At 62.9% G+C, this 24,307-nt stretch overlaps 3 protein-coding genes across 7 annotated transcripts in view; 2 read left to right on the top strand and 1 right to left on the bottom strand.

The window, feature by feature from the left end:
- Nucleotides 1-777: 777 nt before the first annotated feature.
- On the top strand, nt 778-8,310 carry LOC308183075 (tumor necrosis factor receptor superfamily member 10A-like). Its single transcript, XM_080568667.1, has 11 exons — nt 778-1,060; nt 4,388-4,520; nt 4,676-4,804; nt 5,243-5,357; nt 5,451-5,542; nt 5,624-5,710; nt 5,805-5,845; nt 6,043-6,183; nt 6,560-6,641; nt 6,757-7,040; nt 7,130-8,310. Exons 1-11 carry the CDS (start codon nt 1,004-1,006, stop codon nt 7,178-7,180), a joined length of 1,212 nt encoding a protein of 403 aa, XP_080424793.1. The 5' UTR covers nt 778-1,003; the 3' UTR covers nt 7,181-8,310.
- Nucleotides 8,107-23,405, bottom strand: RHOBTB2 (Rho related BTB domain containing 2). 4 transcript variants are annotated; one of them, XM_080568607.1, is made up of 13 exons: nt 23,098-23,405; nt 22,043-22,313; nt 19,894-19,971; nt 18,478-18,720; nt 13,694-13,895; nt 13,433-13,536; nt 13,111-13,296; nt 11,987-13,011; nt 11,075-11,193; nt 10,842-10,992; nt 10,671-10,759; nt 10,410-10,515; nt 8,107-10,315 (listed from the first exon to the last, which is right to left on the bottom strand). In XM_080568607.1, the coding sequence occupies exons 2-13, from the start codon at nt 22,135-22,137 to the stop codon at nt 10,077-10,079; spliced, it is 2,637 nt and encodes an 878-aa protein (XP_080424733.1). In that variant the 5' UTR covers nt 22,138-22,313; nt 23,098-23,405; the 3' UTR covers nt 8,107-10,076. The 4 variants fall into 4 exon arrangements, 3 of the variants coding, with proteins under 3 accessions (XP_080424733.1, XP_080424732.1, XP_080424734.1); XR_013942235.1 differs by lacking the exons at nt 18,478-18,720; nt 23,098-23,405 and having other exon boundaries at nt 8,107-8,623; nt 8,923-10,315; nt 22,043-22,111; XM_080568606.1 differs by lacking the exons at nt 18,478-18,720; nt 22,043-22,313; nt 23,098-23,405.
- The window catches only part of PEBP4 (phosphatidylethanolamine binding protein 4), a 63,450-nt gene continuing 62,529 nt past the window's right edge, over nt 23,387-24,307 (top strand). The window contains exon 1 of one of the 2 annotated variants that reach the window (XM_080568700.1): nt 23,387-23,519. The gene's annotated coding sequence lies outside the window, so the exon portion shown is untranslated. The remainder of the gene's footprint in view (nt 23,520-24,307) is intronic. The other variant, XM_080568699.1, reaches the window with a different exon arrangement.

The following is a 24,307-nucleotide window of genomic DNA, read 5'->3' on the forward strand; positions in this document are numbered from 1 at the left end:
GTTTGCAGAAATGATTTGAACGAAGGACTCGATGTTTTTGCGGTCACGCTTGACACCTCGCCAGCCGGGGTGCCCCCAACGTGGCGCCCGAGCGGGGCCGCAGGAACTGCTACCCCACGCTGGGAGCTCTCCGTGCTGCTGCTTTCACCTGCTCTCACCACGAGTTGACGCAGGTTTTTTTTTCTGTGCTGTGATCCTCTCCGTGCTTCTTCCATCTCCGTGCCAAAGCAGGGGGCTCAAGCGCACCCTGTGGGGTGCCCCCCAAGCCCACCAAACGCCTCGGTTATCTACGCACAGATGTGCTGCTTGTCGAGCAGGCAGCACAAGCAGCAGCAGGCGCGATTTATATCTCTTTTTACGTTTTCTTTTTCTCTCTCTTTCTTACAAGTCCCCCGCCTTGACGCGGTCCCAGCTGCAAGGTCACTCGAGCGTGCTTGCAGTGCTCCTCGCCAGCCTTCCGTCCCTACCCCGTCCTCCTCCTCAACAATATTCTGCTTTTAACTTTCCTCCCAGCTGGGCACCGTGCTATAACGGAGATATAAAACCGCCAGCGCCCCAAGGATGGAGAAGGGGCTGGAGGGGAGGGGACGGGTGGGGGGGCGCCTGGTGTCCCCTGGGTTTCTTCGTCCAGAAGAGGAGGAGGAGGAGGCTGAGGGGAGACCTCCCGGGGGTTTACACCTTCGTCCCGAGGGGAGAGGTGCTGAGCTCCCCGGCGAGCAGCGATAGGACCCGAGGGAAGGGGTTGGACAGCAGGAAAAGGGCCGGCCCCGAGGGCGGGGGCAGCAGAGCAGCGGCGCCCAGCCGCGGAGCACCGGGAGCGCTCGGGTCCCTCTGCGGGACACACGCTCTGATTTTTTTATTATTTTTTTTTTTGGGGTGGTCCTTTGGGGACCCCGGGAGTCGGCTTCGAGGATTTTTTTTTTTTATATATATATGTATATATATTTTTTTTTTTGGCGAAGCTGCCCTCCGCTAGTTCCTAACCCGCTCCGCTCCGCGCACGATGCGCTCGGCGCTGCGCCTCTCGTCCCGCCGGGGCTGCCTCCCCCTGCTGCTGGCGGTGTGTGGGGTCCGGGGGGGGGCGGGGGGGTCCCGGGGGGATTTAAGGGGATTTGGGGGGTGGGCCTGGGACCCTCGGATCTGCCTCCGTGGCATGCCCGGGCTTGCAGCGCCGTCGAGGGGCGCGATCCTACAGGGCTTGGGAATAGGGGGAAAAAAGGCGGGGGGGGGGGGTGGGGGGCGATTGGGGTCGTTTTGGGGGCTGGGGGGGGCTGGTTTGTATAGAGGGGGGGTGGTGTGAATGGGGGACCCTTGGGTGTAGGGGTTGGGGGCTCCCCTGGGGGTGGGGGTGATGGGGGAAGAGTAAAGGATCGGGGGTTCCCTTTAGCAGGGGGGTGTCGGGGGGGGGTCAGGGGTAGGGGTTCAGCCGGGGCAGGGGCTGTGGGGGGAGATGGGGTTACGGGGGGTTTACCCGGTCTGGGGGCTGTGTGGGGGGAGCAGAGGCTATGGGGGGGTCCGCTGGCCAAGGGGCTATGTGGGGAGCGGGGGCTGTGGGGGGGGGGTCCCACGATCTAGGGGTTATGGGGGCTCACCCGGCCCCCACAGGAGGGGAGCAGGAGGATCTGCCGCCTCTGGTTTTGGGGTTTGCGGGGAGCGGGGGCACGCGGGGCTGAGGCTGCGGGGCACAGAGCCGGGATGGGACGTGCCTGGGCTGGGGGGCTGCGGGCTGGGGGGCGGCTTGGGGCTGGAGGCTTGTCCCATGGGGGGGGGGGGATCCCGACGGCGAGCGCTGCCCGCGCTGGAGGGGATTTCCACAAGCTTCGCTTCCAAGCCCTGTGTGCCTCCAAGCCCTGTGTGCCGTCGGCATCTCGCGATCGCCGGGGACGTTCAATAGCATCGGGGTCCGCCGGGGACACTCAGGGCTGACACGCTCAAAGCGTGTCCGAGCCCTCCTTTAGGACAGAAACGCCCAGCTGCGCGCATCACATTTCTTGGTGAATTGGGGTGTTGCTCGAGCTCCGAAATACCGAAGGTCTTGCCTCACGCGGTGGCTGTTCACGTGCCGCGGTGCTCGGCGCTGCCGTAACGGCATCCAGGAGCGTCAGCTTTGCCTGCGTTCCCTTCTCTAAGTCATTTTCGGGAATCAGGTGGGGCAGGTGATATTTCCCTGCATCTCCCAGCGCTCAGACTTGCCTGGTAAAGTCGAGCCTTACCAAACCCAGCACCTACGGGCCAGGTTTTAACAGCTTTTCTATTTTTTTTTTCTATTACTTAAAAATAAGTTAAAAAAACAAAAAGAGGAGGGGGGGACCGATGGGGACGGTAGCCTCACGTGATAATCATACGATCCTGCGGCTACGGTTCCTTCCTCTGGTCACCAATGCCTGTTGCATCATGCCTGGACCTGGGCCACGGTGCCCGAGGAGGAGCGCTCAGGATTTGCAGGAACTCAAACTCCGCTTGCGTAAAGCCTGGAGGGGAAAACCCCCGGCCACGGCCGCTGGTGCGCGGGGACTTAGGGCCTCCCTTCCCCAGACCGAGAGCTGGCGCACCTATAAAACCTCTTCGGAGGTCTGCTGAGGGTTGGGAGTACAGCACGAGGTCTGTTTTCTGCCGTGGGGGCCCGTTCCCTTCCTTGGGATCGCTTTTGGGGAAAAACAGAACCCGAGGAAAAGAGAAGGACCGGGGCTTCCCAGCGCTTTGCTCCCGACCTCCCCTTTTAATGGCTATCGGGATTCCTGCCCGGCAATTCCTCTGCCCTGGGGCAACTTTGCTTTCCTTGGATGTTTACTGGGGGTGAGAACAACCCCTGAACACGTTGCCTCTGGCCCCAGGGGCTTTGTGGGGCCGATAGGTTAGAGACCTGCCCGGTGTGCTGCTGCTGCAGCGCTGGGGGAAGGTGCTGGGGGCTGATAGCCTTATCGTGTGCGCGGGCAAGCTCTGGTTCCTGAAAAGTGATGAAATCCTGCGCCTTAGGGGCCTTTCCCAACGGCAGATAATGTTATGTTGCAGCCTGGCAGAGTTTGAATGGGGAAAGGAGTTTTTTTTTTCCCCCTGCGAGGACAGGCAGCGGGCCGGGCTGTGCAGTCCCCATCCCTAAAAATTTCCAAGGGTGGGCTGGGTGAAGCCCTGGGGGCTGCAGAGGGTGAATCGCTCGTGGCTGGAAGGTAGAAGCAAACTTATATGGGATAGGAAAAGACTTTATAAACTTCCAAACCCTCTCAGCTTGAGCAGGCAGTGGTGGAAGATGCGGACCTGTACATGAAGCGTGCTGGAGCCTGTGCTCGTGCTCCCCGTAGGGACATTTATCCCCGGGTGCATTTTGCATTTCTCCAATTTCCCATTTTACCACCGGGATCACGGCGTGCCCAGTCTGGGATCCCAGCCCTGTTACTTTTATTCCCTCTGATATTCTTTTCCAACCCTCCTCGAGCAGCCCCGGGGAGGCGGCAAGTTGAAAAGCTCGCGGGCCGGCTCCTCGAAGCCGGGGAGCGCTCAGCCTTCGGAGCAGCACCTTGGGGGGCACCGGGGCTTGGTTCCTCCGGGCCAGGCGTGGAGGTGACGTGGGGACCTGTCCTCTCGGCCTAATGGAGCTGTGTCGTCTTGTGCTGAGCACAGCCAGGCTCGCTGGGTGCTCACACAATGCTCACGCCCTTCCTTGCGCCGAGCGAGGAATGCGAGGAGGAAGAGGAGGGGAGAAGGGGGGGGACCAGCCGAGCGGCGGCAGTGACTCATCACCGTATTGTTTTAGCCTTTCAAGGCTGCTTGTGACTCCTGGAAGAAATATGTGCTTAGCAGGCAGGTTTCCAGCTCTGAGGATAGGAGGGAAAGGGCAGGGTGCCCCTGGGGGCTGCCCCCGCCACGCGCGCCCCTGTGCCATGAGGGTGCAAGGTGCCGAGGGGCACCGACCCCCCTGGGGCCCTCAAACCTCTGCTGGGGCGAGCACTGCCCCCCTGAGCATCATCCCACGGGGCTCAGCAGGCACAGAAGGAGCTGAGCCGGTGGAAAAGTGGCGGTGAGCAGGCAGAGATGGGGCCGCCAGCTTCCCGACCTGCCGCATGGTGACGGCACGGCGCGGCAACGGTGGAACCGAGCAGCCCGGGCGCACGGCTGCCTTCCTCCCCACCTCTGCTCTCCCTCTTCTTCTTCCTCCCCGTGTGGCACTGTGCTGTTTTCTCTCGTACCGTTGGCTCACGTGCTGAGAAATTGGGGAAGGAAAGGAGGCGTGATGTGATCCTAAGGAAATAATCTCTTGAAGTACCTGCGCCAGGGGGCTCAGCCGCCGGGTCCAGCAGCTCCAGGCCGTCCCAGTGCCGTGCTCCTGCTTTGCACCATGGCCTTGGGGTGGGTTTTAATCTTTTTTTTTTATTATTTTTTCCTTTAACAGAAGGCTGTTTTGTCAACGGCTGCCGCAGTGGAGGTTAGGAGGGACAGGGTGGATCTCTTGGAGCTAAGCAGGAAAGGGGAAGACTTTTACCAGGTCCAGGACAGCGGTTGGTATTGCAGGCTGTGCCCCGCAGGTAAGACGGCCTCAAACATCCCGAAAAAACATCACAGCACACGACTCTGGCAGCAGAACCAGCTCTTGCTGCAAGGACATCCCCACCCCGTGCTGTACAACCACTGATAAGCCCTTTCTTCCTCCTCCTCTCCCCCCGTCCACCCCTTTTTGCAGGCACCTACGTGGCGGAGCACTGTAAAGAGCAAAACGGCTCCAGCACGTGCTTGCCGTGTGAAGCAGACGGGTACGTCGAATACCCCAGTCACTTCGGCAGGTGCCTGCGCTGCTGGACGTGTAGGGAAGGTAGGAGCTGGTGTGCGGGAGGGCGATGCAGGTCGGCAGCATGGCTTTGGCTGGCCGCAGAGCTCCGCGTTTAGAGCACAGACCCATCCGCAGCATCCCCGAGGAGCGGCCTCGCGCTGCGGGTGCTGCAGGAGCAGGCTGCGCCCCGACCCGGCGTGGAGGCTCGTATGCCAGCCCTGCGTCTCCGTTCGGCGCGGCATCCCCTCGGTGCAAAGCTGGGATGCGAGGACCGCGAGGATCTGGGCTCACGTAGTGCCCGTCGGCTGCTGGCGGGGCTTTTAAAGCATTGCTTTGGCACGTGGGCACGGCGAGGTGCAGGGTGGGGAAGGGTAAAGCAGCGTCCTGGTCTTCCCCGGGTCTGCGCATCCTTTGCTGCGTTAGGGAGCGGGGCAGAGAGCCCCAGCAGCAGGATCGAGCCCTGTGGCTTCTCGCCCACAGACCAGGTGGAGCTGAGTCCTTGCAATGCCACCAGGAACACGCAGTGCGTCTGCAAGAACGGCACCTTCTGCTCCCCCGACCACCCCTGCGAGATGTGCCAGAAGTGCCAGTCCCGGTGAGCTGGGGGGTCCTTGGGGGGGGGGGGGCGGGTCTCAAGGTGCTGCGGGGAGCCCCAGCCTCTGAGCCTGCTCCCTCTCCCCTTTTCCAGGTGCCCCAGTGGGCAAGTGAAGATAGCTCCGTGCACGCCGCACAGCGACCTCCTTTGCGGCCCCCCCACGGGCTCCTTCTCCGGCTCCTACAGTAAGTTTGGGGCGGCCGGAGGGACGGGGGCGAGGGCTGGAGGCGTGGGAGCCGCTGCCTCAACGTGCCCTGTGTTACCAGTGATCGTCATCGTCATCATCGTGGCGCTGGCTGCGGTCCTGCTGCTGCTCTTGCTGTGGAAGCGCTGCTGCAGGCACCCCGCTGCAGGTGAGGGGGGACCCGGGGTGCTGACCCCCAAATGGGGGCTCTGGGTGGGAAGAGGGACGTCCCCTGGGGCTGACGGCTCTGCTTTTCCTTCCAGGGGACAGCAGAGACCTGGGCAGAAAGTCTGGCAACGTGGTGGTGAGTCGTGGTGGGGGCTCTGCTCCCTCCTTGCTTTGCTTGCAGCCCCCCGGGAAGGCTGGGGGAGCGTGCAGGGGGCTGTGGCCAAGCAGAGCGGGGGTCTCCTGCACCCACCCCCCGCCCCGGGGGCTGGTATCACCGCCCCGGTTGGGAGCAGGGGTCTCCAGCTCGGCAGCTTTGTGTTTCTCTCCCCCCAGCACTACCTGGTGCTGCAGCTGACCCGGTGCTGGCGGGGTGGGCTGGGGACGCGGGACAACATCCGCAACGAGCACCTCTCCCGGGACCAGGAGCGGGGGCTGCTCCCTGCCGTGGGGGCTCCCAGCGCCCCAGGGCTGGAGGTAGGGCACCGTGCCCCCCTGCTCCCCCCTGCTCGGCCGAGCTCTGAGCCTTTCCTTTACCTTGACCACGCTCATCAGCTCCAGGGCTTCCAGGGCAGGACCAACGTGTCCGTCTTACCCTCATTCTGGACCCCAAATCTCCTGCTTTAACACCCAACTCTAAGCAAACCTTTTCATTCCCTGCCCTGGACCCATGAGCCTGCTCTCCCCTGCTTTGGGCTGCTGCGACCCCAGTGCTGTGAAGTGATGGGTGTCCTGGGGGTGTGTGGCCATCCCTTGCCCCAAAACCCCCCCGAAAAATGGAGAGGGTCCCCAAACCCCCTGTTAATGGGACCTGGGGACGCTTGCTGGGTGCTGTAGGATGTTCTCTTTTCAGGAGGTGGTAGCAAGGACCTCGGATCCCAGTGTGAAAACCCAGAAGATTCTGGTTCCAGTGCCAGGAGAAGACCCCGTTATCCGTAAGTGCTGGGGCCCAGGGGTGTGCTGAGCGTGTGGGCTCTCTGGGATAATCCCTGCTGGCCCCAACGTCCGTGCTCTTCCACGTCCCCTGAGCTTTTCCCCTCCTGGTTCCAGTTCTGCGTCGCTCTTTTCACGTCTTTGCCCGAGACGTGCCCTTCAAGGACTGGAAGAGATACGGCCGAGCCCTCGACCTGCTGGAGAACGACCTCGCTCTGGCGGAGATGAACGACAAATACTCGCAGGAGCCCTTCTTCCAGATGCTCAACATGTGGCAGAACAAGCAAGGGATGAGCGCCTCCGTGAACACGCTGCTGGAAGCCCTGCACCGCATCGACCTGGGGGGCATAGCGGAGGACATCTCCTCCAAGCTTGTGCAGCAGGGCTCCTTCCAGTACCAAGTGAGCTAAGCAGCACCTTCCCACGTGGGAACACGAATACCTTGAAGAACAGTTCCTTTTTTTTTATACCTTTTTATCGCGGCTCGCAGCCCCTTGAAGCTCTCGTACGGCTGAGCCTGGAGGAGCTGATCCTCCCGTGAAGTTCAAGCCCCGTGGTCTCCTCTGCCAGACCTAGGCTCTCGGCGCTTCCTCATGAAACCCAAGCTGGTGCCTTCGTTTCACTCAACCAATGCAATGAGCCAAAAACTATTGCAAGCTGCCTTTGGGATTGTCTCACGGGGAAGCACTGGTACTCTATGGACCTCGTGAGGCTTGGTGCCAAGCAGCATCTTTGCACGGTGAAGGCATCCTCTTGTTTTTAACTGGATCATCCTTTCCTGGGCTTTTTTTTTTTTTCTCTTGTTGTGGTGGGATTCCTGGCATCTGCAATGACTTCTGCTGGCAGAACATCTCAGAGGTGGCCAGCCTGCTTAATGCTGTATGCTTGGTGGGCCAGCAGCAGTTGGGTTCTTGGGTTATGCCTTAAAAGCTTTTCTACTGTGCTGCATTTTTAGGTAGTAGCAGTTCTGCTTGTTGTTAGAAAATCCAACACTGGACTCAAGGGGAGGGCTGGGCGCCATTTGCTGGCTCTGTGATCGCCAGGGGAAAAAAAAAAGGGGGTTGATGGAGCAGGATGGAAAACAGCAAATTATCAGCTTGAGAAACCCTCCTCTCTCCTCCGTGACCGTGGTCGGGGCGCTGGGATCCCCTTCCCCTGGCTCTTGGGGTTTGCTGTCCCCATCCACCTCGAGAGGTGACCGCACTGAGCATCCTCCACCCCTCCTCCAGCTGGCTGGATCCCTCCCCAGGGACGATCACGTAGCTCAGGGACAATGTGGCTGGAAACCTGCAGGGTTTGAGCTGGCTTAAACGTGCTGCAGCCCAGCCACCGGGGACCTGCCCGGGCGCAGGGGCAGCGCCAGCTCCTCTGCACCCCCCCACTCCGTCCTCCCCCCCCCCCACCAATTTGCCAACAACTTTTTTAAAAAAAAAACACAAATCCCACCTCAAAAATACAAGCAGAACGTTTGTATTTATGTATTTATTAGTAATTGTAAACGTGTTCATATATTAACTTAAAAGCTAATATAAAAATAGTATTGTTTTTTTTTTAACTATGCATGATTGTGTGTTTTTGTACAGAACTCTGGCCCAGCCAGCACATCACTTCCAGTTTTTTACAGGTGTATTTTATGAAGAAGGAATAAACTTTGTTTAAAAAAAAAAAAAATCCTCCTGTTTCCTCATCTCTTTTCTTTGCTGCAACGCTGCTGCTGCTCCATTTTGGGTTTCAGCGGGCACCAAAGGAGCAGAGATGCCCTTTGTGGGACCAGGACGTCCCGGGGCTCTGCCACGTGGCATCCTGCTGGGAACAGTCCCCGTGTCCCCAGCAGCGATGCCGGTGCCACTGGAAGTCCTCAGCAGCAAACCTGGGCTCTGCTTTTCCACCCTGACCACCGGCAGGAGCAGGAGGCTGAAATTCGGGTCCCCGGCGCAGGCAGGGGCGGCGCGCTGCCGTAGCTGCGGTGCAAATCCATGCGGTGCTGGGCGAGGAGGTGCTGGGTGAGGAAGGGGCTCTGCTCGCCCCAAAAACCAACCCAGAGCTGCCCGCCAGCCTCCAAGTTCCCCGCGAGGCTTTATCCGTGTGCAGGCGGTTTCTCGAGGCAAGCGGCCGAAAGCAGGAGCTGCCGGGATGGGGAAGGGGGCGGCAGCAGGGCGCTTTGCTCCGGGGGGGTCCCAGCACGGCAGCTTCAGGCTGGGCACCTCCCGCAGGACCCCACGTGCAGGATTGGTGCCGGACAAGCGAGCACCCGCTTTAAAAAGGGAACAAAACTCATCCTACCTGCTGCAAAGCGCGATAGCGCAGAGCGTGCGTGCGCCCGCTGCATCCGCACCCGTGCTCCTACGCCCGGGGCTGGGGACGAGCATCCAAAAGGAGCAGCTACAAAAAAAGGCAGCGGGGACGAGAGCAGCACCCAGGGGTGTCACTGCGTCCTCCCCGCTGTCCCCTGCTGGGATGGGAGCAGAGGCTTGGGTCCACCCAAGGGTGCTGCCACAGGGCACCCGCCGTGCAATTTTGGGCACCTGCAGCGACGCAGGTGGAGCAGGCGAGGTCAGTCCGATGCGAAGCCCCTGCTCCTCCTGGTTTTGGGGTGTTTGGGTGGGTTTTTTTTTTTTTGGACGCTGGATCCTGCGATGCTCCTCCGCCAGCTGCTTCCTCCCAAACACACAGGGACCACGCCGGGCTTTTAAAATACCATTTATTACAATGGAGCCTCCCAGGCTCCGAGCCCAAGCCGAAGGGCCCGGGGGTGGTTTCTGGGGGTGGGTTTTGGTGGTGGTGTTTTTTTTCGTGGTATTTTTTGCTTTAAATTTTCTTTAAAAAATAAAATAGAAGTCTGCTCTCTGTGCTGCTGCGGGCCAAGCTCCCGTGGGGAGATGCGGGGAGGAGAGGGCTCCTTTTCCCCATAGCTCCCCGCACGGGGACAGCCTCCCCATGGGAATGGAGGGGGGACACCTTGTGGGATCAGCCCAGATGCAGCCCGGAGGGGTTTGGGGATCCTGTGGGATCAGCCCTGGTGCAGCCCAGAGGGGTTTGGGGTCGGGGTCCCACCTCGCCCCACTGCAAGTCCAAGGGGCGGCGAGGCGGCGTCCCCCAAAACCACCCCGACCCCGCAGCTTCTGCTTAGAAACTAAAGTGGAACGGGGACGGGTTTCTTCTTCTTCCTCATGCGGTTGATGTTCAAAAGAAAGAAAAAAAAAAAAAAGAAAAGAAAAACCCAAGACGACCCTTGTGCTCCTGTAAACGTGGGTTTCTCCTGCTGCTCCGGGCCAGTCCTGCGGCGCTGGCGCTGCGGCGTGGGGGCGCCCCGCTCCGTCTCCCCGGGGTGCCAGCTGGGGGCACCCGCCTGGCGCTGGGGCAGGTCATCCCACCCTTCATCCCCCTCCTCTTCCTCCTCCCCATCCGTCTCCTGGAGCCGGGGCAAGGACGGGCTTTCAAACCACAGCCGAGGAGGAGGAGGAGGAGGAGGAAGAGGAGGCTGTGGCTGCCGACGACGAAGGAGAGGAGGAAGGGGAGGAGGAGGCGTTCCAGAAGAGCCACCGCCTCTTGGGCTGCCGTTTGAGGTGGAGGTAGTCTTCCTTCTCCCGCTCCTTCCTCGCCCGCTGGTAGTGATCCTCCTCCTTCAGGTACCACACCGGCGGCCAGCGGTGCTTCTCGAAGTACTCCTGGTTCTCTGCGGGGACACGGGGGGTCAGCCCTGTGCCATGGGGGGGGGGACGGGACGGGACGGGGACCCCACGGACCCCACCGGCCCCATTAACGCTCACCTCCCGACATGGCCTTCATGTCGCGGGGGAACTTGCGGCAGACGTTGTTGTAGTTGGTGCAGATGTGGTGCAGGCACCAGTCGGCGAGCTGGTAGGCGCAGTGGAACTGGAGACGGAGCACGCGTCACCAAAGCGCACGGATTTACCCCCTTCCCCCCCCACCTTGGCATTAAGGATCAGCCCCTCTCTGCCAAAGCGGTGCCACCCCGGAGCTGCCACCCGCACCTCTTCCACCACGAGGTCCCGTCCGTGTCACCCTACCTGTGCCAGCTCCAGGAACACCAGCACGTCCCCATCGATGTCCACCATCATCTGCGCCGCCTCCATCAGGCCGGTGACGGTGTACTGCTCTGTGGGACACACGGCGGGGGTCAGGGCACAGCCGTAAACCCCTGGGATGTCTCCGAGCTCCTGGGGGTGACAGCGACTCACCGGTGAGAGCCACCAAGTGGGGCAGGCAGAGGCGGTTGGCCAGGATGATGAGCTTCATGTCGTCGAGGTCGGGGCTGGAGCTGAACTGCCCGGTGTAGAGGTACTCCAGCACGGCCCGCATGCAGCTCTTGCTGGTGTAAGGAAGCGCCACCTGCGAGCCGCACGCCGGCCGTCACCCCACGGCTGTCCCCGAGCCTCCCCGCACCAGGGGAAATCCTCGGGGCCTTCCTCACCTCGTTGGTGGAGCTCTCCACGAAGGGGCCGCCGAACATCGCGGCCATCCAGTCGCAGCTGGAGATGAGCAGGGGCTTGTGGGCACTGATAGCACCGTCATCCAGCACGAAGGTGACATCTGCCAACAGGGAGAAGGACAAGTCCCCGTCACCCCCGGCTTGGTCAGCCCCACGGCAAAACACCTCTCCCCACAGGGAACGGGAGGAAAAATAACAAAATTAATCTTGAGGGCAAGGTACAGGATGTGCCAGACCAGGCTTGTTTGTTTTCCAGCATCCTCCACCAGCTCGGAGGAACTCAGGAAGGGCTCCGGCAGCCGGAGCACCGCGCACGGCTCTGGCCGGGGGTTTTCCCTTGACGCGTTTAAAAGTAAAGGGCAAAAATCCTGGCGTTGAATGCTTTGGTGAACTTCTGCAGATTGAGCTCTTGGGAATGCCAGGAAGGACAATGGGGACAGCTGTCCCCTCCTCTGCTCTCCCCTGGGCAAGGGCTTCTCCCCAAGGATCATACATCCCCTCGCCGTGATGTCTTGACCACAGCAAGGTCCCTCTGCATGAACCCAGCCCGGCCAGGGGGAGGCTGGGTTGTTTGCACCCCCAGGATGTTGTTTGCACCCCCGGGATGTCACCTGGAAGCCACCAATGCCACCCTGCAGCATCACGGCACAGCCCAGTGCCACCATGCTGGGTGGAAAGCCGTGGCTGGGGAAACCCTACCAGGGGCACAGTGCTCCTCGTGAATCCAGTGACATGCCAAAAATCTGGGCCCGGGAGGAAAGGAAATCCCAAAAACACCAAGCCTGAAGGTGAGCGTATCCCAAAACCCCGGGGAAGGCGAGTGCCTGGTGCTCCACAGCACCGGCACGGGGCAGAGCCCCCCACGAGGGCGACGGGGTGCGGACGGAGTCATACCCGAAAAAGTCCCCTTGGCCAGGCATTCCTTCACCCGGTTGGTCCTCCGGACGTGGAAGGCTTTGGTGATCTCCTGGTTCATGAACGCCTCGTTGTTGAGGATGTTGGCCACCATCATGCGGAGGTCGAACACCTCGAGGAGCTCGGCGATGTGCGCGATGTGCATCAGGTCCCGCTCCTTCTCGTCCAGCTCCCCGGTGTACAGGTACTTCAGCACGGCCCGGAAAGGACCCGGCTGGATGGAAGCGTCCATCTTCACCACCACCATCAGCTTGGACTTGTAGGTCAGCGGGTCTTCCGCCATCTCCTCCTGGATGCTGATGAAGGCCCGGCTCCACGACGAGAGGTCCCGGCCCCGCTTCAGCCCACGCTCCCCGTTCTCGTAGCGCTTCCCCCGCAGGATCCCGTCACTGGTGGAGGCTCTAAGGCACGGTTTGCGCTGGCTGGAGCCGGCCTCCTCGGCGCTCTCGCAGATATCGAAGCTGGCGGCCCGGAGGAGGAAATCCCGCCCGTGGTGCCTCTCCTCTTGGTGCAGCATTCGCTCGGCCGCCGCGGTGACGGCGACCCCGAAGCCGTGCCCCGCGGCGCTCTGCTGGTCCTCCTCGCTCAGGTCCATGAGGAACAGGTCGTAGAACTTGGAGGAGGAGGTGGAGAGGTAGATCTTGTGTGCGTAGATTTTGATCTTCTCTTGCAGCACCAGGATGACGTCCGCGCACAGGGGGTCCTCCAGGAGGTGGGCCGGGCGCTCCTCGTTGTTGGACGGGGGGTCCGGCACCACGATGATGGGCGGAGGGGGCTTGGGGGGCAGGAAGGGGGCTTGGAGCAGGGGCCGCTGGACGTTGCGGAGGTGGGACTTCCAGAACTGCAGGTGGCGGCGGGAGATGAGGGCGGCGCGGATGGCGTTGTCGAAGACGTCCTTGATGCCGAACTGGGCCACCACGCTCGTCTCGTAGTAGGGGATCCCCAGCTCCTTGGCGACCTCCCTCCCCTTCTCCGGGGGAAGGATCTCGTTGGGTTTGATGGGCCTGGAAAAGAGGGGAAGATAACCAAGAGATCTCTCCAGTTGCGTGGTCATGGAGAAAGCCCTGGGGGCCCACGGGCACCGCCGGGGCTGGTGGTCCCACCTGGCCAAGGGGCGCCGTGCCCGGTTGACGGCCTCCAGGTCGGCGTAGCGCAGGTCGAGCTGGCAGCCCACCAGGATGACGGGGGCGCGGGGACAGAAGTGCTTGATCTCCGGGTACCACATGGTCTTCACGTGGTGCAGGGAGTTGGGGTTCGCGATGGAGAAGCACAAAACCACCACGTCGGACCTGCGAGGAGGAGGAGGAGGAGGAAGAGGAGGAGGAGGAGGAGGAGGAGGAGGAGGAGGAGGAGGATGAGAGGGTCACGGCGGAGCCAGCCCCGGCGCCTTTCACCCTCCTCGCCATGGCTCTGCCCATGCCCTACCTGCCATAGGCGAAGCGCCTGTCTTTGTGGTGGTCACCGAAGGTGTCCCAGAGCCGCAAGGACACGCTAACATCATCTACCACATCCCGCGAGCGCTCCAGCACCTGCAGGAAGAGAAACACCCTGAGCCCTGCGGCGATGCCAAAGCGCTCTGCCGAGAGGACAGCACCCACACGGGGAGAAAATCCCACCCAAAAAAAAAAAAAAAACCCAAACCAAACCCATCCCAACGGGATCCCCACGCCTTGGGGCAGCTCTCACCTCCTGGCACACGCGGTACTGGTCGATGGCCCACACCGTGGGCACGTGGGTGGCGAGGAGCTGGTACTGGGTGAGCGTGGCGTTGCAGGCGCGGGCACAGATGAGCCGGGTCTTGCCCACCGCGTTGTCCCCGACCACGACGCACTTGATAGTTTCTACGTTTGGCCTCTCATAATCCATGTCAGAATCCATTAATTGGGACCTGGGGGGGGGGGGGGGGGAACGGGCTCAGCTAACGCAGCCGGGATAATGAAGGGGACGAGGCACCGACGGGGGGATGCAGATGCAGCCCCGTGGGAGCTCGGCGAGCGAGCGGAGCCGCGGCGAGCGCCGGCAGGCAGCTGCCCTCCCCTCCCTGCACGCGCTCCTGCCCTTCCCCTTTAAAATTTAATGTTCCCGTGGCAGCGTGCGTTGCTCTGCCGCGCGTCAGACACATGCCCTGCGTTGCGTTCAGTCCCCCTCTCTCCCTCCTCTCCGTCTCTCCGGCCCTGGCTCATGCTTGTTCATGTGAGATGAGGCTTTTTTTTTTTTTTTTTTTTTTTCCTCCTCTCCCTTCTTCCCTTTTCTCCCTCTCCGGCGTTCGCAAGCGAAGCTTCCAGATGGGAGCACGCACACCAACACCGCCAGCCTCTCCCGCTGCCTCTCAGCGCCGGGCTCTGCCCCCGGCACCATCCTGCCCCCCTTTTTTTTCCCCCGGCTTGCTCCCAGGGGAGCTCTTTGGTCCTGAGCGGCAAAGCACGAGAGACTCCTGACGTCTGCAGGAGCTGGGCAGGCTCCCAGCATCGCCGCCCTCCCAGGACCAGGTGCAACCTGAAACCTCCCCGGAGGGAGCCTGGAGCTCTGGGTGCTGCGAAGGAGATGCGAAGCGCCCCTATCCTGCGGGCACGCACGTCCAGGAGCAGCACCCTTTGCCCGCCCCGAGCCCCAGGGCAGGCCAGAGTCTAAATTAACCAGAATTAACTCGTCACAGCGTTCAAGCTTGGGATGGAGGAGACTTCCAGGTGGGAGATGGAAGGACGGGGAGAGAAAATAACAAAACAACACCTAATTGCTCTGAACTTTGCAAAGCAGCGGCTCTCTTCCCCCTTGTCACCCCCTCCTGGCACGGGCCTCCCGAGCTGCTATAATAAACCACGAGCGCAAAGGCTCAGCGAGCTAAAATACCCGGTAACGATGGCAACCGCACCCCGCGCGCGGGGACCACGGACGCAGCTCCCAGGGGAGCAGCGTGGCAAGGACTTTCCAATGTTAGCACCTCCCTCCCGCGCGCAAACCCGGGAGCACACCTGGCCCCACGAGCCCGCGGGACGCGAGCGGGTGCAGCACCGTGCAGGATCGGGCCCCGAGCCCCGCGGGCGAGCGGAGGCGATGGCAGGGTGGCACCGAGCCACACTGCTTTGGGTGCCAGCCCTTAGCCACCGGCCGGTCCCAAGGCAAAAACTTCTCCAAATGCTCGTTGCCACGAGCCACATCCTTTCCACCCTCTGGGGAATGGTGTTGATTTTCTTGGGGTCTGCACGGCGTGGCAAAAAGGAGGCAGGGCAGCTCGCCTCCCGCCCCAAAAGCCCCAGGAGATGTGTTCCCATCTCCTGCACCACAAATCCCTGGTCCCCAGCTCCTCCCGGGCACCGGTTTTTGCTCCTCTGTAGGTTCAGGAGGTCCCCGGGGGGTTGTTGGTGCTCGGAGAGCTTTGCAGTGATTATTTTTAGGGCTCATAATTCAGCCGAGCTCGTTCAAGCGTTGTGGGGGGGGGGGGAAGGCACGTGGGGATGACAACTGCGGTCGGCCTCGGAGCTCCAACATTTTGGATACCTGCCCCCTGCGGTGGGCTCAGCCCAGGGGATTCAGGGCCCTGCTTGGAAAGCCCGGTGCCCCCGAGGGAATTCGGGGCTAAATCCTGCCCAGATCAGTACCTGCAGCGAGGAGAAGGGAGGGAGGGAGGGAGGGAGGGAGAGGGGGCCAGCAGCCGGCAGGAGATGCGGGCTCCAAATAAAGCAGAAGCACGCTGGGGAACTTGGGCAGCCCTGCGGGGGTGGCTCACAGCCCCCCAGCCACATCGCCCCGGGAGGGTGCTGAGCCTTTTTGCAGGACCAATGTCGACAGCAGGATGCCACCACCTCTACGGCACCCCCCCCGGCCCCTGCTCGGCCTCTCCGGAGAGCAAGAAGGGAGGCTGGATGCCGACACATCAGGGCTGCCCCTAGCAAAAGCCCTTCCCTATAGGGCAGGGATGCTCCAGCCGGGCCCCCCACCCCAAAACGCATCCCCCCCCCCCCCGGGAAGAGAACCCAAAATTGCTCTTTGCAGCCCGCGGTTGCCACGGCAACTGCACCATCACCCCGGGAGCCGTCGCTTAGCAACTCCCAGGCTAAAAATCCTCCATCCCGGCCTCGCCAGGGGAGGAGAGCCCCCGGCACTGGGGGGGGGACGTGCCCCGGAACGGCGGCAGTGCGCGGAAATAGCCCGGGACCCCCCCGGGGATGGGGGGCGAGCAGGGCCCAGGGGGCCGCACAGGCCATGGCCGGGAGCGGGGGCATTGGGGGAGGTTGTGGGGTGCCGCAAAGGGGCTGGGGGCGCTCGGAGCACCAGGGATGGGGCTGGGGGGCATCGCAAAAAGGGGTCGGGGGGGGGGGGGGGGGCTCGGAGCAGCAGGATGGGGGTGGGGGGTATTGCCAAAAGGGCTGGGGAGCAGCGGGGCTGGGGAGCAGGGGTATCGCGAGGGGGCTGGAGGGCACCGGGGGAGGTTTGGGGGCGTTGTAAAGGGGCCGGGGCCGCTCGGAGCACCCGGGCGGGGGCGCGGGGGGCATCGCAAAGGGGCCGTGCCCTCGCTGTCCGGGGTAGGGGGGGGGGCAGGATGCGCGGGGGGGGGGGGGGCACGGTACTTACACCAACACAGACGAAGCGGCGGCTCCCAGGGGCCGGGGCCGGGCTCGCCCCTCGGGACATGGTCAGGGCGCAAGTTGCGCGCTCGGGCCGCGCGCGCCCCCGCGCCGCGCCGCGCGCCTTAGGGCCCATGGCGGCACGGCGCCCGCCCGCCCCTCCGCATCCGCGGCCCCCCCCGCGCCGCCCCCCCCCCCCTTTTCCCGCGCCGCTCCGCGCGCGAGCCCCTTGCGCGCAACCCCCCCCCCCTTGCGCGGAGCGCTGCGCGCTGCGCTCGGGGCCGCGCCGCCGTTCATTCACAAAAACAAGCCGCCCCGCCGAGGCCACGCCCCCTGCCCCCCCCCGCAGCTTCCCATTGGCTGAGAGGGAGCCCGGAGGGGGGGGGGGGGGGTGTGGGAGGAGGAGGGGGGGGCCTCGGAGCGGGGACCCGTCCTGCTGCTGAGCGCCCGCCAGGCGAAGGGTGCGTGGGACCCCCACCTGTCACCCAGCCTGCGCCTGCCTGGGGTCCCATCCTGAGCCTAAACCCCCCCCCCATGGGGCCACGTCCTGCCCCTAAGACCCCCTGTGGGGTCCATCCTGCCCCTAAGACCCCCCCATGGGGCCCCATCCTGCCCCTAAGACCCCCTGTGGGGTCCATCCTGCCCCTAAAGCCCCCTTCCGTGGGGTCCCATCCTGCCCCTAAGACCCCCTGTGGGGTCCATCCTGCCCCTAAACCCCCCGCATGGGGCCACGTCCTGCCCCTAAGACCCCCTGTGGGGTCTATCCTGCCCCTAAGCCCCCCCCATGGGGCCCCATCCTGCCCCTAACCTCTCCAATGGCCCTATCCTGCTCCTAACCCCCCCCTTCATGGGGCCTCATCCTGCCCCTAACCCCTCCATGAGGTCCCATCCTGCCCCAAACACCTCCGTGGACCCTATCCTCCTCCTAAACCCCCCCTCCATGAGGCCTCACCCTGCCCCAAACCCCTCCATGGGACCCCATCCTGTCCCTAAGTCCCCTTTCATGGGGTCCCATCCTGCCCCCAAACCCCTCCATGGGTCCTCATCCTACCCCAACTCCCCCCCGTGGGACCCCCATCCTGTCCCTGAGTCTCCTTCCATGGGGCCCCATCCTGCCCCAACACCCCTCATGGGGCTCCAGCCTGCCCCAAACCTCTCCATGATGGGACCCCATCCTGTCCCTAAGTCCCCTCCCATGGGGTCCCAACCTGCCCGTAAGCCCCCCCACCATGGGGTCCCATCCCGCCCCCATAATCTCTTGCACCCTCCCCCTGCTCCTTGCGCCCCCCCCAGCACCTCTCCCTGCCCCCCGGGGCACACGAGCACCCCTTTCTCTGATCCCCTTTCCCCCCTCCCCTCGTTGCACCGGGATCGGGGCACCAGAATTTGGGGGACACACGGGGTCTGCAGAGGGGAACCCCTCGGCGGCACTGGGCCAGAAGCGCGGTGCCTTGGCACCCCCTAGAGCCCCCCCTGCTCCCCAATTCCAGGCCTCATCCCACACCACCGCCTTCCTACCCCCCCCCAGCCCCCCACTTCACCGCCCCCTCTTCACCCCCCAGCCCCCGGGGCGCCCCCAGCCCCAAATCTGCGGGGCGGAATAAAACCAAAACTCCAGAGTCATCTCCGCAGCGGGGCTGCCGGGAAGGCCGGCGGTGCCCTGACCCCGTATATCCGCATCATGTGATGCCTCGCCATCCTCTCCGGAGCCTTTCGGCTGCCTTTTCGCGTCCCCCCCCCCTTCCTCGCCTGCACAGAACCGTTCTCTGCCCCCCCCCGGCCCCGTTATTCCCCTTGCGTGGGGCCAAAGCCGACCGGCACCAAAAGCCCTGCGCCCACCTCGCGCCTTCGCCGCCGTCCCCCCCTCCCCGACCCCCCCAACCCAACCCAACGGCGTCCCCTCACCCAACTCGCAGCACGGCGGGGAGCTCCCTCTCCATAGCAGAAAGGAGACGGGGTGGCTTTTTGGGGGAAGGGGGGGCCCTTCGCCGTCCTTTTTTCGGGGCATGGGCGAGCCGAGCCCTTTTTATCCCCCCCCCCCCGGACCCCGGCACGCCGCTCTTCGCCTCCCTGCTCCTTCGAGCGGCGCCCGGCGAGCTCGTTTGCCACGCCGCCCGGTTTGGTTTATTTGCTCTGTCGGAGCAGGTGCTTTAATTGTGGCAGGAAAAAAAAAAAAAAAAAATTCTTGGCTTTATGGGCAGCCCCGTTCCCGAAGGAACCCCCCCCCCCACACACACACACGCACAATTTTTTCCCTCCCTCCTTCCCTTTTATGCAAAACAAAAGCACGATTGTGGCCGCCGGGCGAAACAGGCGGCTGCTCGCACGGCCTCCCAGGTCCTGGCCTCTCTCCTGGCAGGAGGCTGCGCTGGGAGGCACCGGGGAAGGGGACGGGGACGGGGGCTCGGAGCCCCCCCCTCTCTGCTGCGGACCCCCAAGGAGGGCAGGGAGCAGGACCCCGCGGCTAGGGGATGTTTCCCGTGGTGGCTCGGGGATGTTTCCTGTGGCTAGGAGATTTTTTTTGTGGCTAGGGGATTTTTTTTGTGGCTCACACCACTCCCAGGTGGGGTGGAAGGACCCCAGCTCGCTGCTCTCTGCACCCCATCGCTGTGCCCCCGTCTGCTCCGCCCCCTCGCTGCTGCCGCAATTAAAACTTCTCCCGTTCAAGCCCCTCGAACCTGCCCCAGAGGGCTCCCACCTGCCTGGCTTCCTTATCACCCCCTGCTCCCAAACAGCCCCGAACCCCCAGGCTGGGGCTCCCCGGAGCTCAGGCCCCCCAGGACAAGCACCAATTTCCCCGTTTCCACCCCAAAGCGTCCTCCTCCCTCTTCTTCCCCCACCCCAGCAGGGAAGGGAGAAGCTCTCAGGGTGCCGGAGACACCAGCAGGCGTTTCTCCAGCCCGCAAGCTCTCCCTGACTGTGGGGTTCACCAACGGGGCCCTTTCCAGCACCCACCCCTCCTGGTGCTCCTGGAGCTTGGGGGGCAGCACCCTGCCTTGCGCCTTCGCCCCCTGATCTTGCAGGGACCCCAAACCCTCCGCCCTTTGCTCCTCGGAGCAGCCAGCAGATGCCCTGCAACCTCTGCAGCCTCCCCGTGCCCTTCCCCAGCTCCCCACCGCCAGCACGAGGGGCACCCGGAGCCGCGGGGACATCGAGGGCACCCCCAGCCCCCGTCCTGAGCCGTGCCGCGAGTTAATCGCCCTCGGTGCCCCGGGGCACGGGGACGTCACGGTGCCAAGGCGAGCGAGGAGCAAAGTCCCTGGAGGAAAGGAGCGGGGAGAGCTCGGGCGCCCGGCCCCGCTGGAGGCCGTGGGTACTTACAGGCTGCGAGCCACGGCGGTCATCTTCCCGGCGGGGCTGCTTTTCCCCTGGGTGGCCATCTCTTCCTCTTGGCAGCCTCTGAAAGGAAGGGGACAGGCTGTGAGGGTGCCCCAAAGGTGCCTTCGCCCCCCTAAAGCCACCCACGTCCTCCCGCCCGCCATCACCCCCTACCCCGAGGACAGAAACCCCGGTGGTGACCTGGAAAGGAGGAGGAGGACGCTGTCGGGGGACGTGGTCTCATCCAGAGCAGCCGTGCCCGACGTCCCTCCATCCCAGCGCCCTCCCCGTGCTGCCACCTTCGCCACGCACCCCACCACGGGGGATCTCCTCCCCGGCCCCCCTACCCGGCTCGGCGGTGCCCATGCCCGCCAGGCTGGAGCAGGATGCGGCCGCTGAGCGATGCCGTGCCAGCACCGCGGCGCTGGAGGCTGGGGCTGAGCCTCCCGCGGAGGCCGGGCAGAGTCCGGGGCAGAGGCGGGGTGATCCCGAGCTCTGCTCCTGGCAAAGGCAGCGGGCGCGCGAGGAGCGGGGAACGTTGCTCCGGGGCTCCCCGTGCTGCTGGCTCCTTCCCAGCAAGAGCCCAGGGTGGGCACCCCGAGCATCCACGCGGACCCTCCCCCCCCAGTGCCACCAGCACCCAGCTGAGCCCCTCGCTGGCCAAAGGAAGGCCTAAAACAAGCAAAAAGAGCGTTTTTGCTCCTTTCCTCCCCTGTCCCACCAGCACAACGGGGCTCATCTCCAAGCCAGGAGACTGGGGGGGGGCTTGGAAAGCTCGGGGTTCCCTGGAAATTCCCTGTGCCCACCCGCCTGGATCCCATCTACCAGCCCCAAAACGTTGCGGGTGGTAGCTCATCCTGCCCCAAACCTGCTGCAGGATTTCAGGGCTTTATCGCTCGGTTTATAAATATTTAAACCCAGGAGGAGCCACACGCTCCAGGAAAGCACAAAGTGACCTACACAAAAAATATCCCCCCTTGCATCTGGGGCTTCTCCAGGCACGTTTTTTGCAACCAGAAACCAAAACCAGGGCAAAATCCAAGATCCCGTGCGGGATTTTTCCAGGAGGACGCCCATCGTGCCTGTCCTGCTGCCTCCCCCCGCAAATTTCTGGGCTCTCGGGGCATTTTTGGGCCCAGCTCCTCACGCAGCGTTCGCAGCTTCACCCGGCATTAAGCGCTGCTGACGCCTCGTGCAAAAGCTGTGAAGAGCTTCTATTTGGGGAAAGTTCCCCTTGTAACGGCGCATCCTGTGGCTTCTGCTTCCCTTTCCTCCCGGTGCTCTTGCAAAAATAGGCTGGCGACACTGCCAGCGATGCTGGGCTCTTCCTCGGAACAGGGAAACGATCCCCCCCCAGCAAGCAGCCCCCGGGAATTAATTCTCCAGACCCATCCGGGGCTGCTTCTGCAGTTTGGGGGGAGTGAGGACGGCATAAACGGCCAAAATGTGACCCCCCTGGTCGCGTCCCTGGCTCTGGCTGCAGCAGCACGTGGTGGTTACGCTGTGCTGGACATCCCAGCTGCACCCCGGGCACGGAGCGTGACTTGGGGGCTGCATATCATGGGGAGGGGGCTGAGTAACCCCGCGTTAAAAACCATCACAAAACCAAAGAAGAAGGAGCCCGTTCCTAAGCAACTGTCTCCAGTAGGGATGGCGACCATAGGAAGAGGAAAAAGCAACGGGTGGGAAGCATTGGGGAAAACTTCTGGGGTCCCAGAGACCCCCGGCAGGACTGCAGAGAGTGGTGGCACCTAACCCTAACCCTAACCCTATTCCTACCCCTAACCCTATTCCTACCCCTAACCCTATTCCTACCCCTAACCCTATTCCTAACCCTAACCCTATTCCTAACCCTAACCCCAACCTTAACCCTAACCCCAACCTTAACCCTAACCCCAACCTTAACCCTAAACCTGACCCTAACCTTAACCCTAACCCTGACCCTGACCCTGACCCTAACCCACCCCCATGCTGCAAACCATCCGCGCTCCCCGCAGCCCCCCCCAACCCTTTGCATCCTCCCCAAGAACGGGGGAAAAAACCCTCGGCCTGGCCAAACCCCGTTGCTGCTAGGGGATCCAGCCCTGGCAAAAGCTTAGCAAAGGCAGGACGGACGGACGGACAGACGGACGGACGGACGGACGGCGGTTACCTGCGGGCGGGCGGGCGCTGGTGGCTGTGCCCCGGCTCTCCCAGCTGCTTAGCTGGCCCGGCGCAGGTAGGGACCATTTTTATACTCTCGCCCATGTGATCCGAACAAATGCCCTAGGGATGAGTTTTTGCACTGACACAACGCGAGGGGCCGGGACTAAAAACCTGTTGAGCCACAATCCCACTCCGCCAACAGGAATTTTCCACTCGGGGCCGCCGCTCCGGGCGCACCGGCGCACGGCACACGCCAGGACCTGTGCTCGCCCCGCTCCCTGAGAGCAAACCAGAAAGAAGAGTGCAAAATTTCCCACTTCCCCCACTATTTCCAGAGAGAAAAACATGCAAATTTTCCCATTTTCCCAACATTTTCCGTAAGCTTTCAGGCTCGTTCCTATATTTCCACATCAGAGCTGGAGCACGCAGGTGGAGAGGTGCATGGAGGGATGTTAAGACCGATTGATTAGACCTAAATTCTGCTAACCACGTGTTATTTCTCCAAAGAAAACCCATCCAGGGGGAGAAAGGTGGGGAAAACCCCCTAAAATCTCCCTGCAGCCTCAGGAGTGGCACTCGTGTGCAAGTGCAAGGGGACATTTGGGAGCACTGGGGGCCCCACCGGGATGCTCTCAGAGCGCATCAGCGGTGCTGGTGGCACGGTGCTGGCCAGAGGGAAGGTGGATACAGGGCTGGGATGAGGCCGAGGGACCAGGATGGGACTGGAAAGGAGAGGGCGAGCTTCGGAGAAGCGCCCGTGAGTCAATGGGAACCCAGGGGCCAGGGAAACGGCCACGGGCCACGGAAAGGAGAGGCGGCGGAGGGGGTGACTCAGTGCGCCCAGGCGGTGAGTCAATGGGAAAGCAGGGAGCTGCTGGGCAGCAGGAGGGCTTCAAAAGGGGCAGGAGGCACCTGGGGGGCTTGGGAGCCATCCAGAAGCACTTGGGCAGATCCCCCCGTGGGATCGGAGCTCCTTGCAGGTGCCGATTTAGGGGGAGTGCGCTGCTGCTCCTCGCGTGCACAGCGTTATTTTTTTTTTTTGCCGTGCAGGTGTTGCCTCACCTCCTGCTCGAGATGCTGCTGCCGTGCCCCAGGCGCCTCTGCTGCTGTCACCCGGGGCTGGCTCACGCCAGCGCTATGTTCTCACGGGAGGCTCGCTCTGCCTCGTGTTAGCAGCGGGGATTTCGTGCCCGATCTTGCGGCCAAAGCTCCGTGACATTGCCGGGTCGCTGAGCCCAAAGCAATGCCGCTGCCTCCCTGCAACTCAGGTGCTCCGCAAGCCGTGGGATTAACCCGTGCCGCAGCTGGGAGGCTTGTCCCGGGGGGGGTTAAATCTTTGCAGGCTTCCCCTGCTCAGCCCTAGGTGCTGTGGGGCTGGTGGAGCTTTGGGGTCAGCCCTGCCAAGGGGCCGGGCAGCGGGGCTGGGGCTCTGCCAGGCTCCAGCCGCTCCGGGAGCGGGGACACGGCGGCGCGAGGAGGGGTAGGTAGGGCCAAAAACGGGGGGCTTGCTGCATGCTGGGGGTGCTGGGCTGCTTTCCCTCTTGCCTAGCAGCCTGCGGGGGTGTAGCTGTAAGGGCTCCGTCCCCCCCTGTTAGCATGGGGGGGGAGCAGTAAATTGGGGTCACCCGGAGGTACCCTGCAAAATAAGGGTGCTGAGCGCCTGGGTGGGTTAACGGCAGCACCCATCTGGTCCAGGGTGCCCACGGTGAGCTGTCCCAGCACTGCTGGGCTGGGGGCTGCCTGCTCTGAAAGCTCTGGGAGCGAGCCCCCAGGGACTGGGGAGCTGGGAATGGCCTGGGGGGGTTCCCATCATGTGGACATGTGCCCCCAAACTGGGTTTGGGGAGGCCTGGGGGCATCCTGGAGCTGTGATGGGGGCTCAGTGCTCCCCAGGAAAGCTCCGTTAGCTGATTAAATCTGTCCGAGCCCCCCGGAGCAGAGCAGTTAAACTTATCTGGGGAAGGGTTAAGGCAGTTCAGTGTCACTCGATCGTCTGTTGGTGCACAGGTTAATCCGCTCTAAGTGCGTCCACGCCGGGGATTTGGACCCATTTAAGTAGTTTGTGTGCCCTGTATGTTTGCACGACTTAAAATTTAAGGTCTGGCCTGTGTTCCCCTTCGTTTTGGGCTGCGGAGATTGGAGAAAGAGGAGAAAAAAAGTGAAGGGGAGAGCCACGTGTGGCTGAATCTGAAACGGGGATATTTATAGATGCCCTGCCCAGCTGGCCTCAATCCCATGCAGGTCCCTGGGCATGGGGGGGGGACAGCTGGGTC

This window comes from Anser brachyrhynchus (genome assembly GCF_964034855.1).
Source record: "Anser brachyrhynchus genome assembly, chromosome: 26".
NCBI lineage: Eukaryota > Metazoa > Chordata > Aves > Anseriformes > Anatidae > Anser > Anser brachyrhynchus.

Excerpts from the sequence above, each read along its gene's own strand:
- LOC308183075 (XM_080568667.1), top strand. The coding sequence starts at position 1,004 with ATGCGCTCGGCGCTGCGCCTCTCGTCCCGCCGGGGCTGCCTCCCCCTG. Across the intron at positions 4,805-5,242 it reads CTGCTGGACGTGTAGGGAAG|ACCAGGTGGAGCTGAGTCCT; the intron begins GTAGGAGCTGGT and ends TCTCGCCCACAG. Across the intron at positions 5,358-5,450 it reads TGCCAGAAGTGCCAGTCCCG|GTGCCCCAGTGGGCAAGTGA; the intron begins GTGAGCTGGGGG and ends CCCCTTTTCCAG.
- RHOBTB2 (XM_080568607.1), bottom strand. The coding sequence starts at position 22,137 with ATGGGCGAGAGTATAAAAATGGTCCCTACCTGCGCCGGGCCAGCTAAG. Across the intron at positions 13,896-18,477 it reads CCCGCCGTGCTGCGAGTTGG|GTCCCAATTAATGGATTCTG; the intron begins GTGAGGGGACGC and ends CCCCCCCCCCAG. Across the intron at positions 13,012-13,110 it reads GCACGGCGCCCCTTGGCCAG|GCCCATCAAACCCAACGAGA; the intron begins GTGGGACCACCA and ends CCTCTTTTCCAG.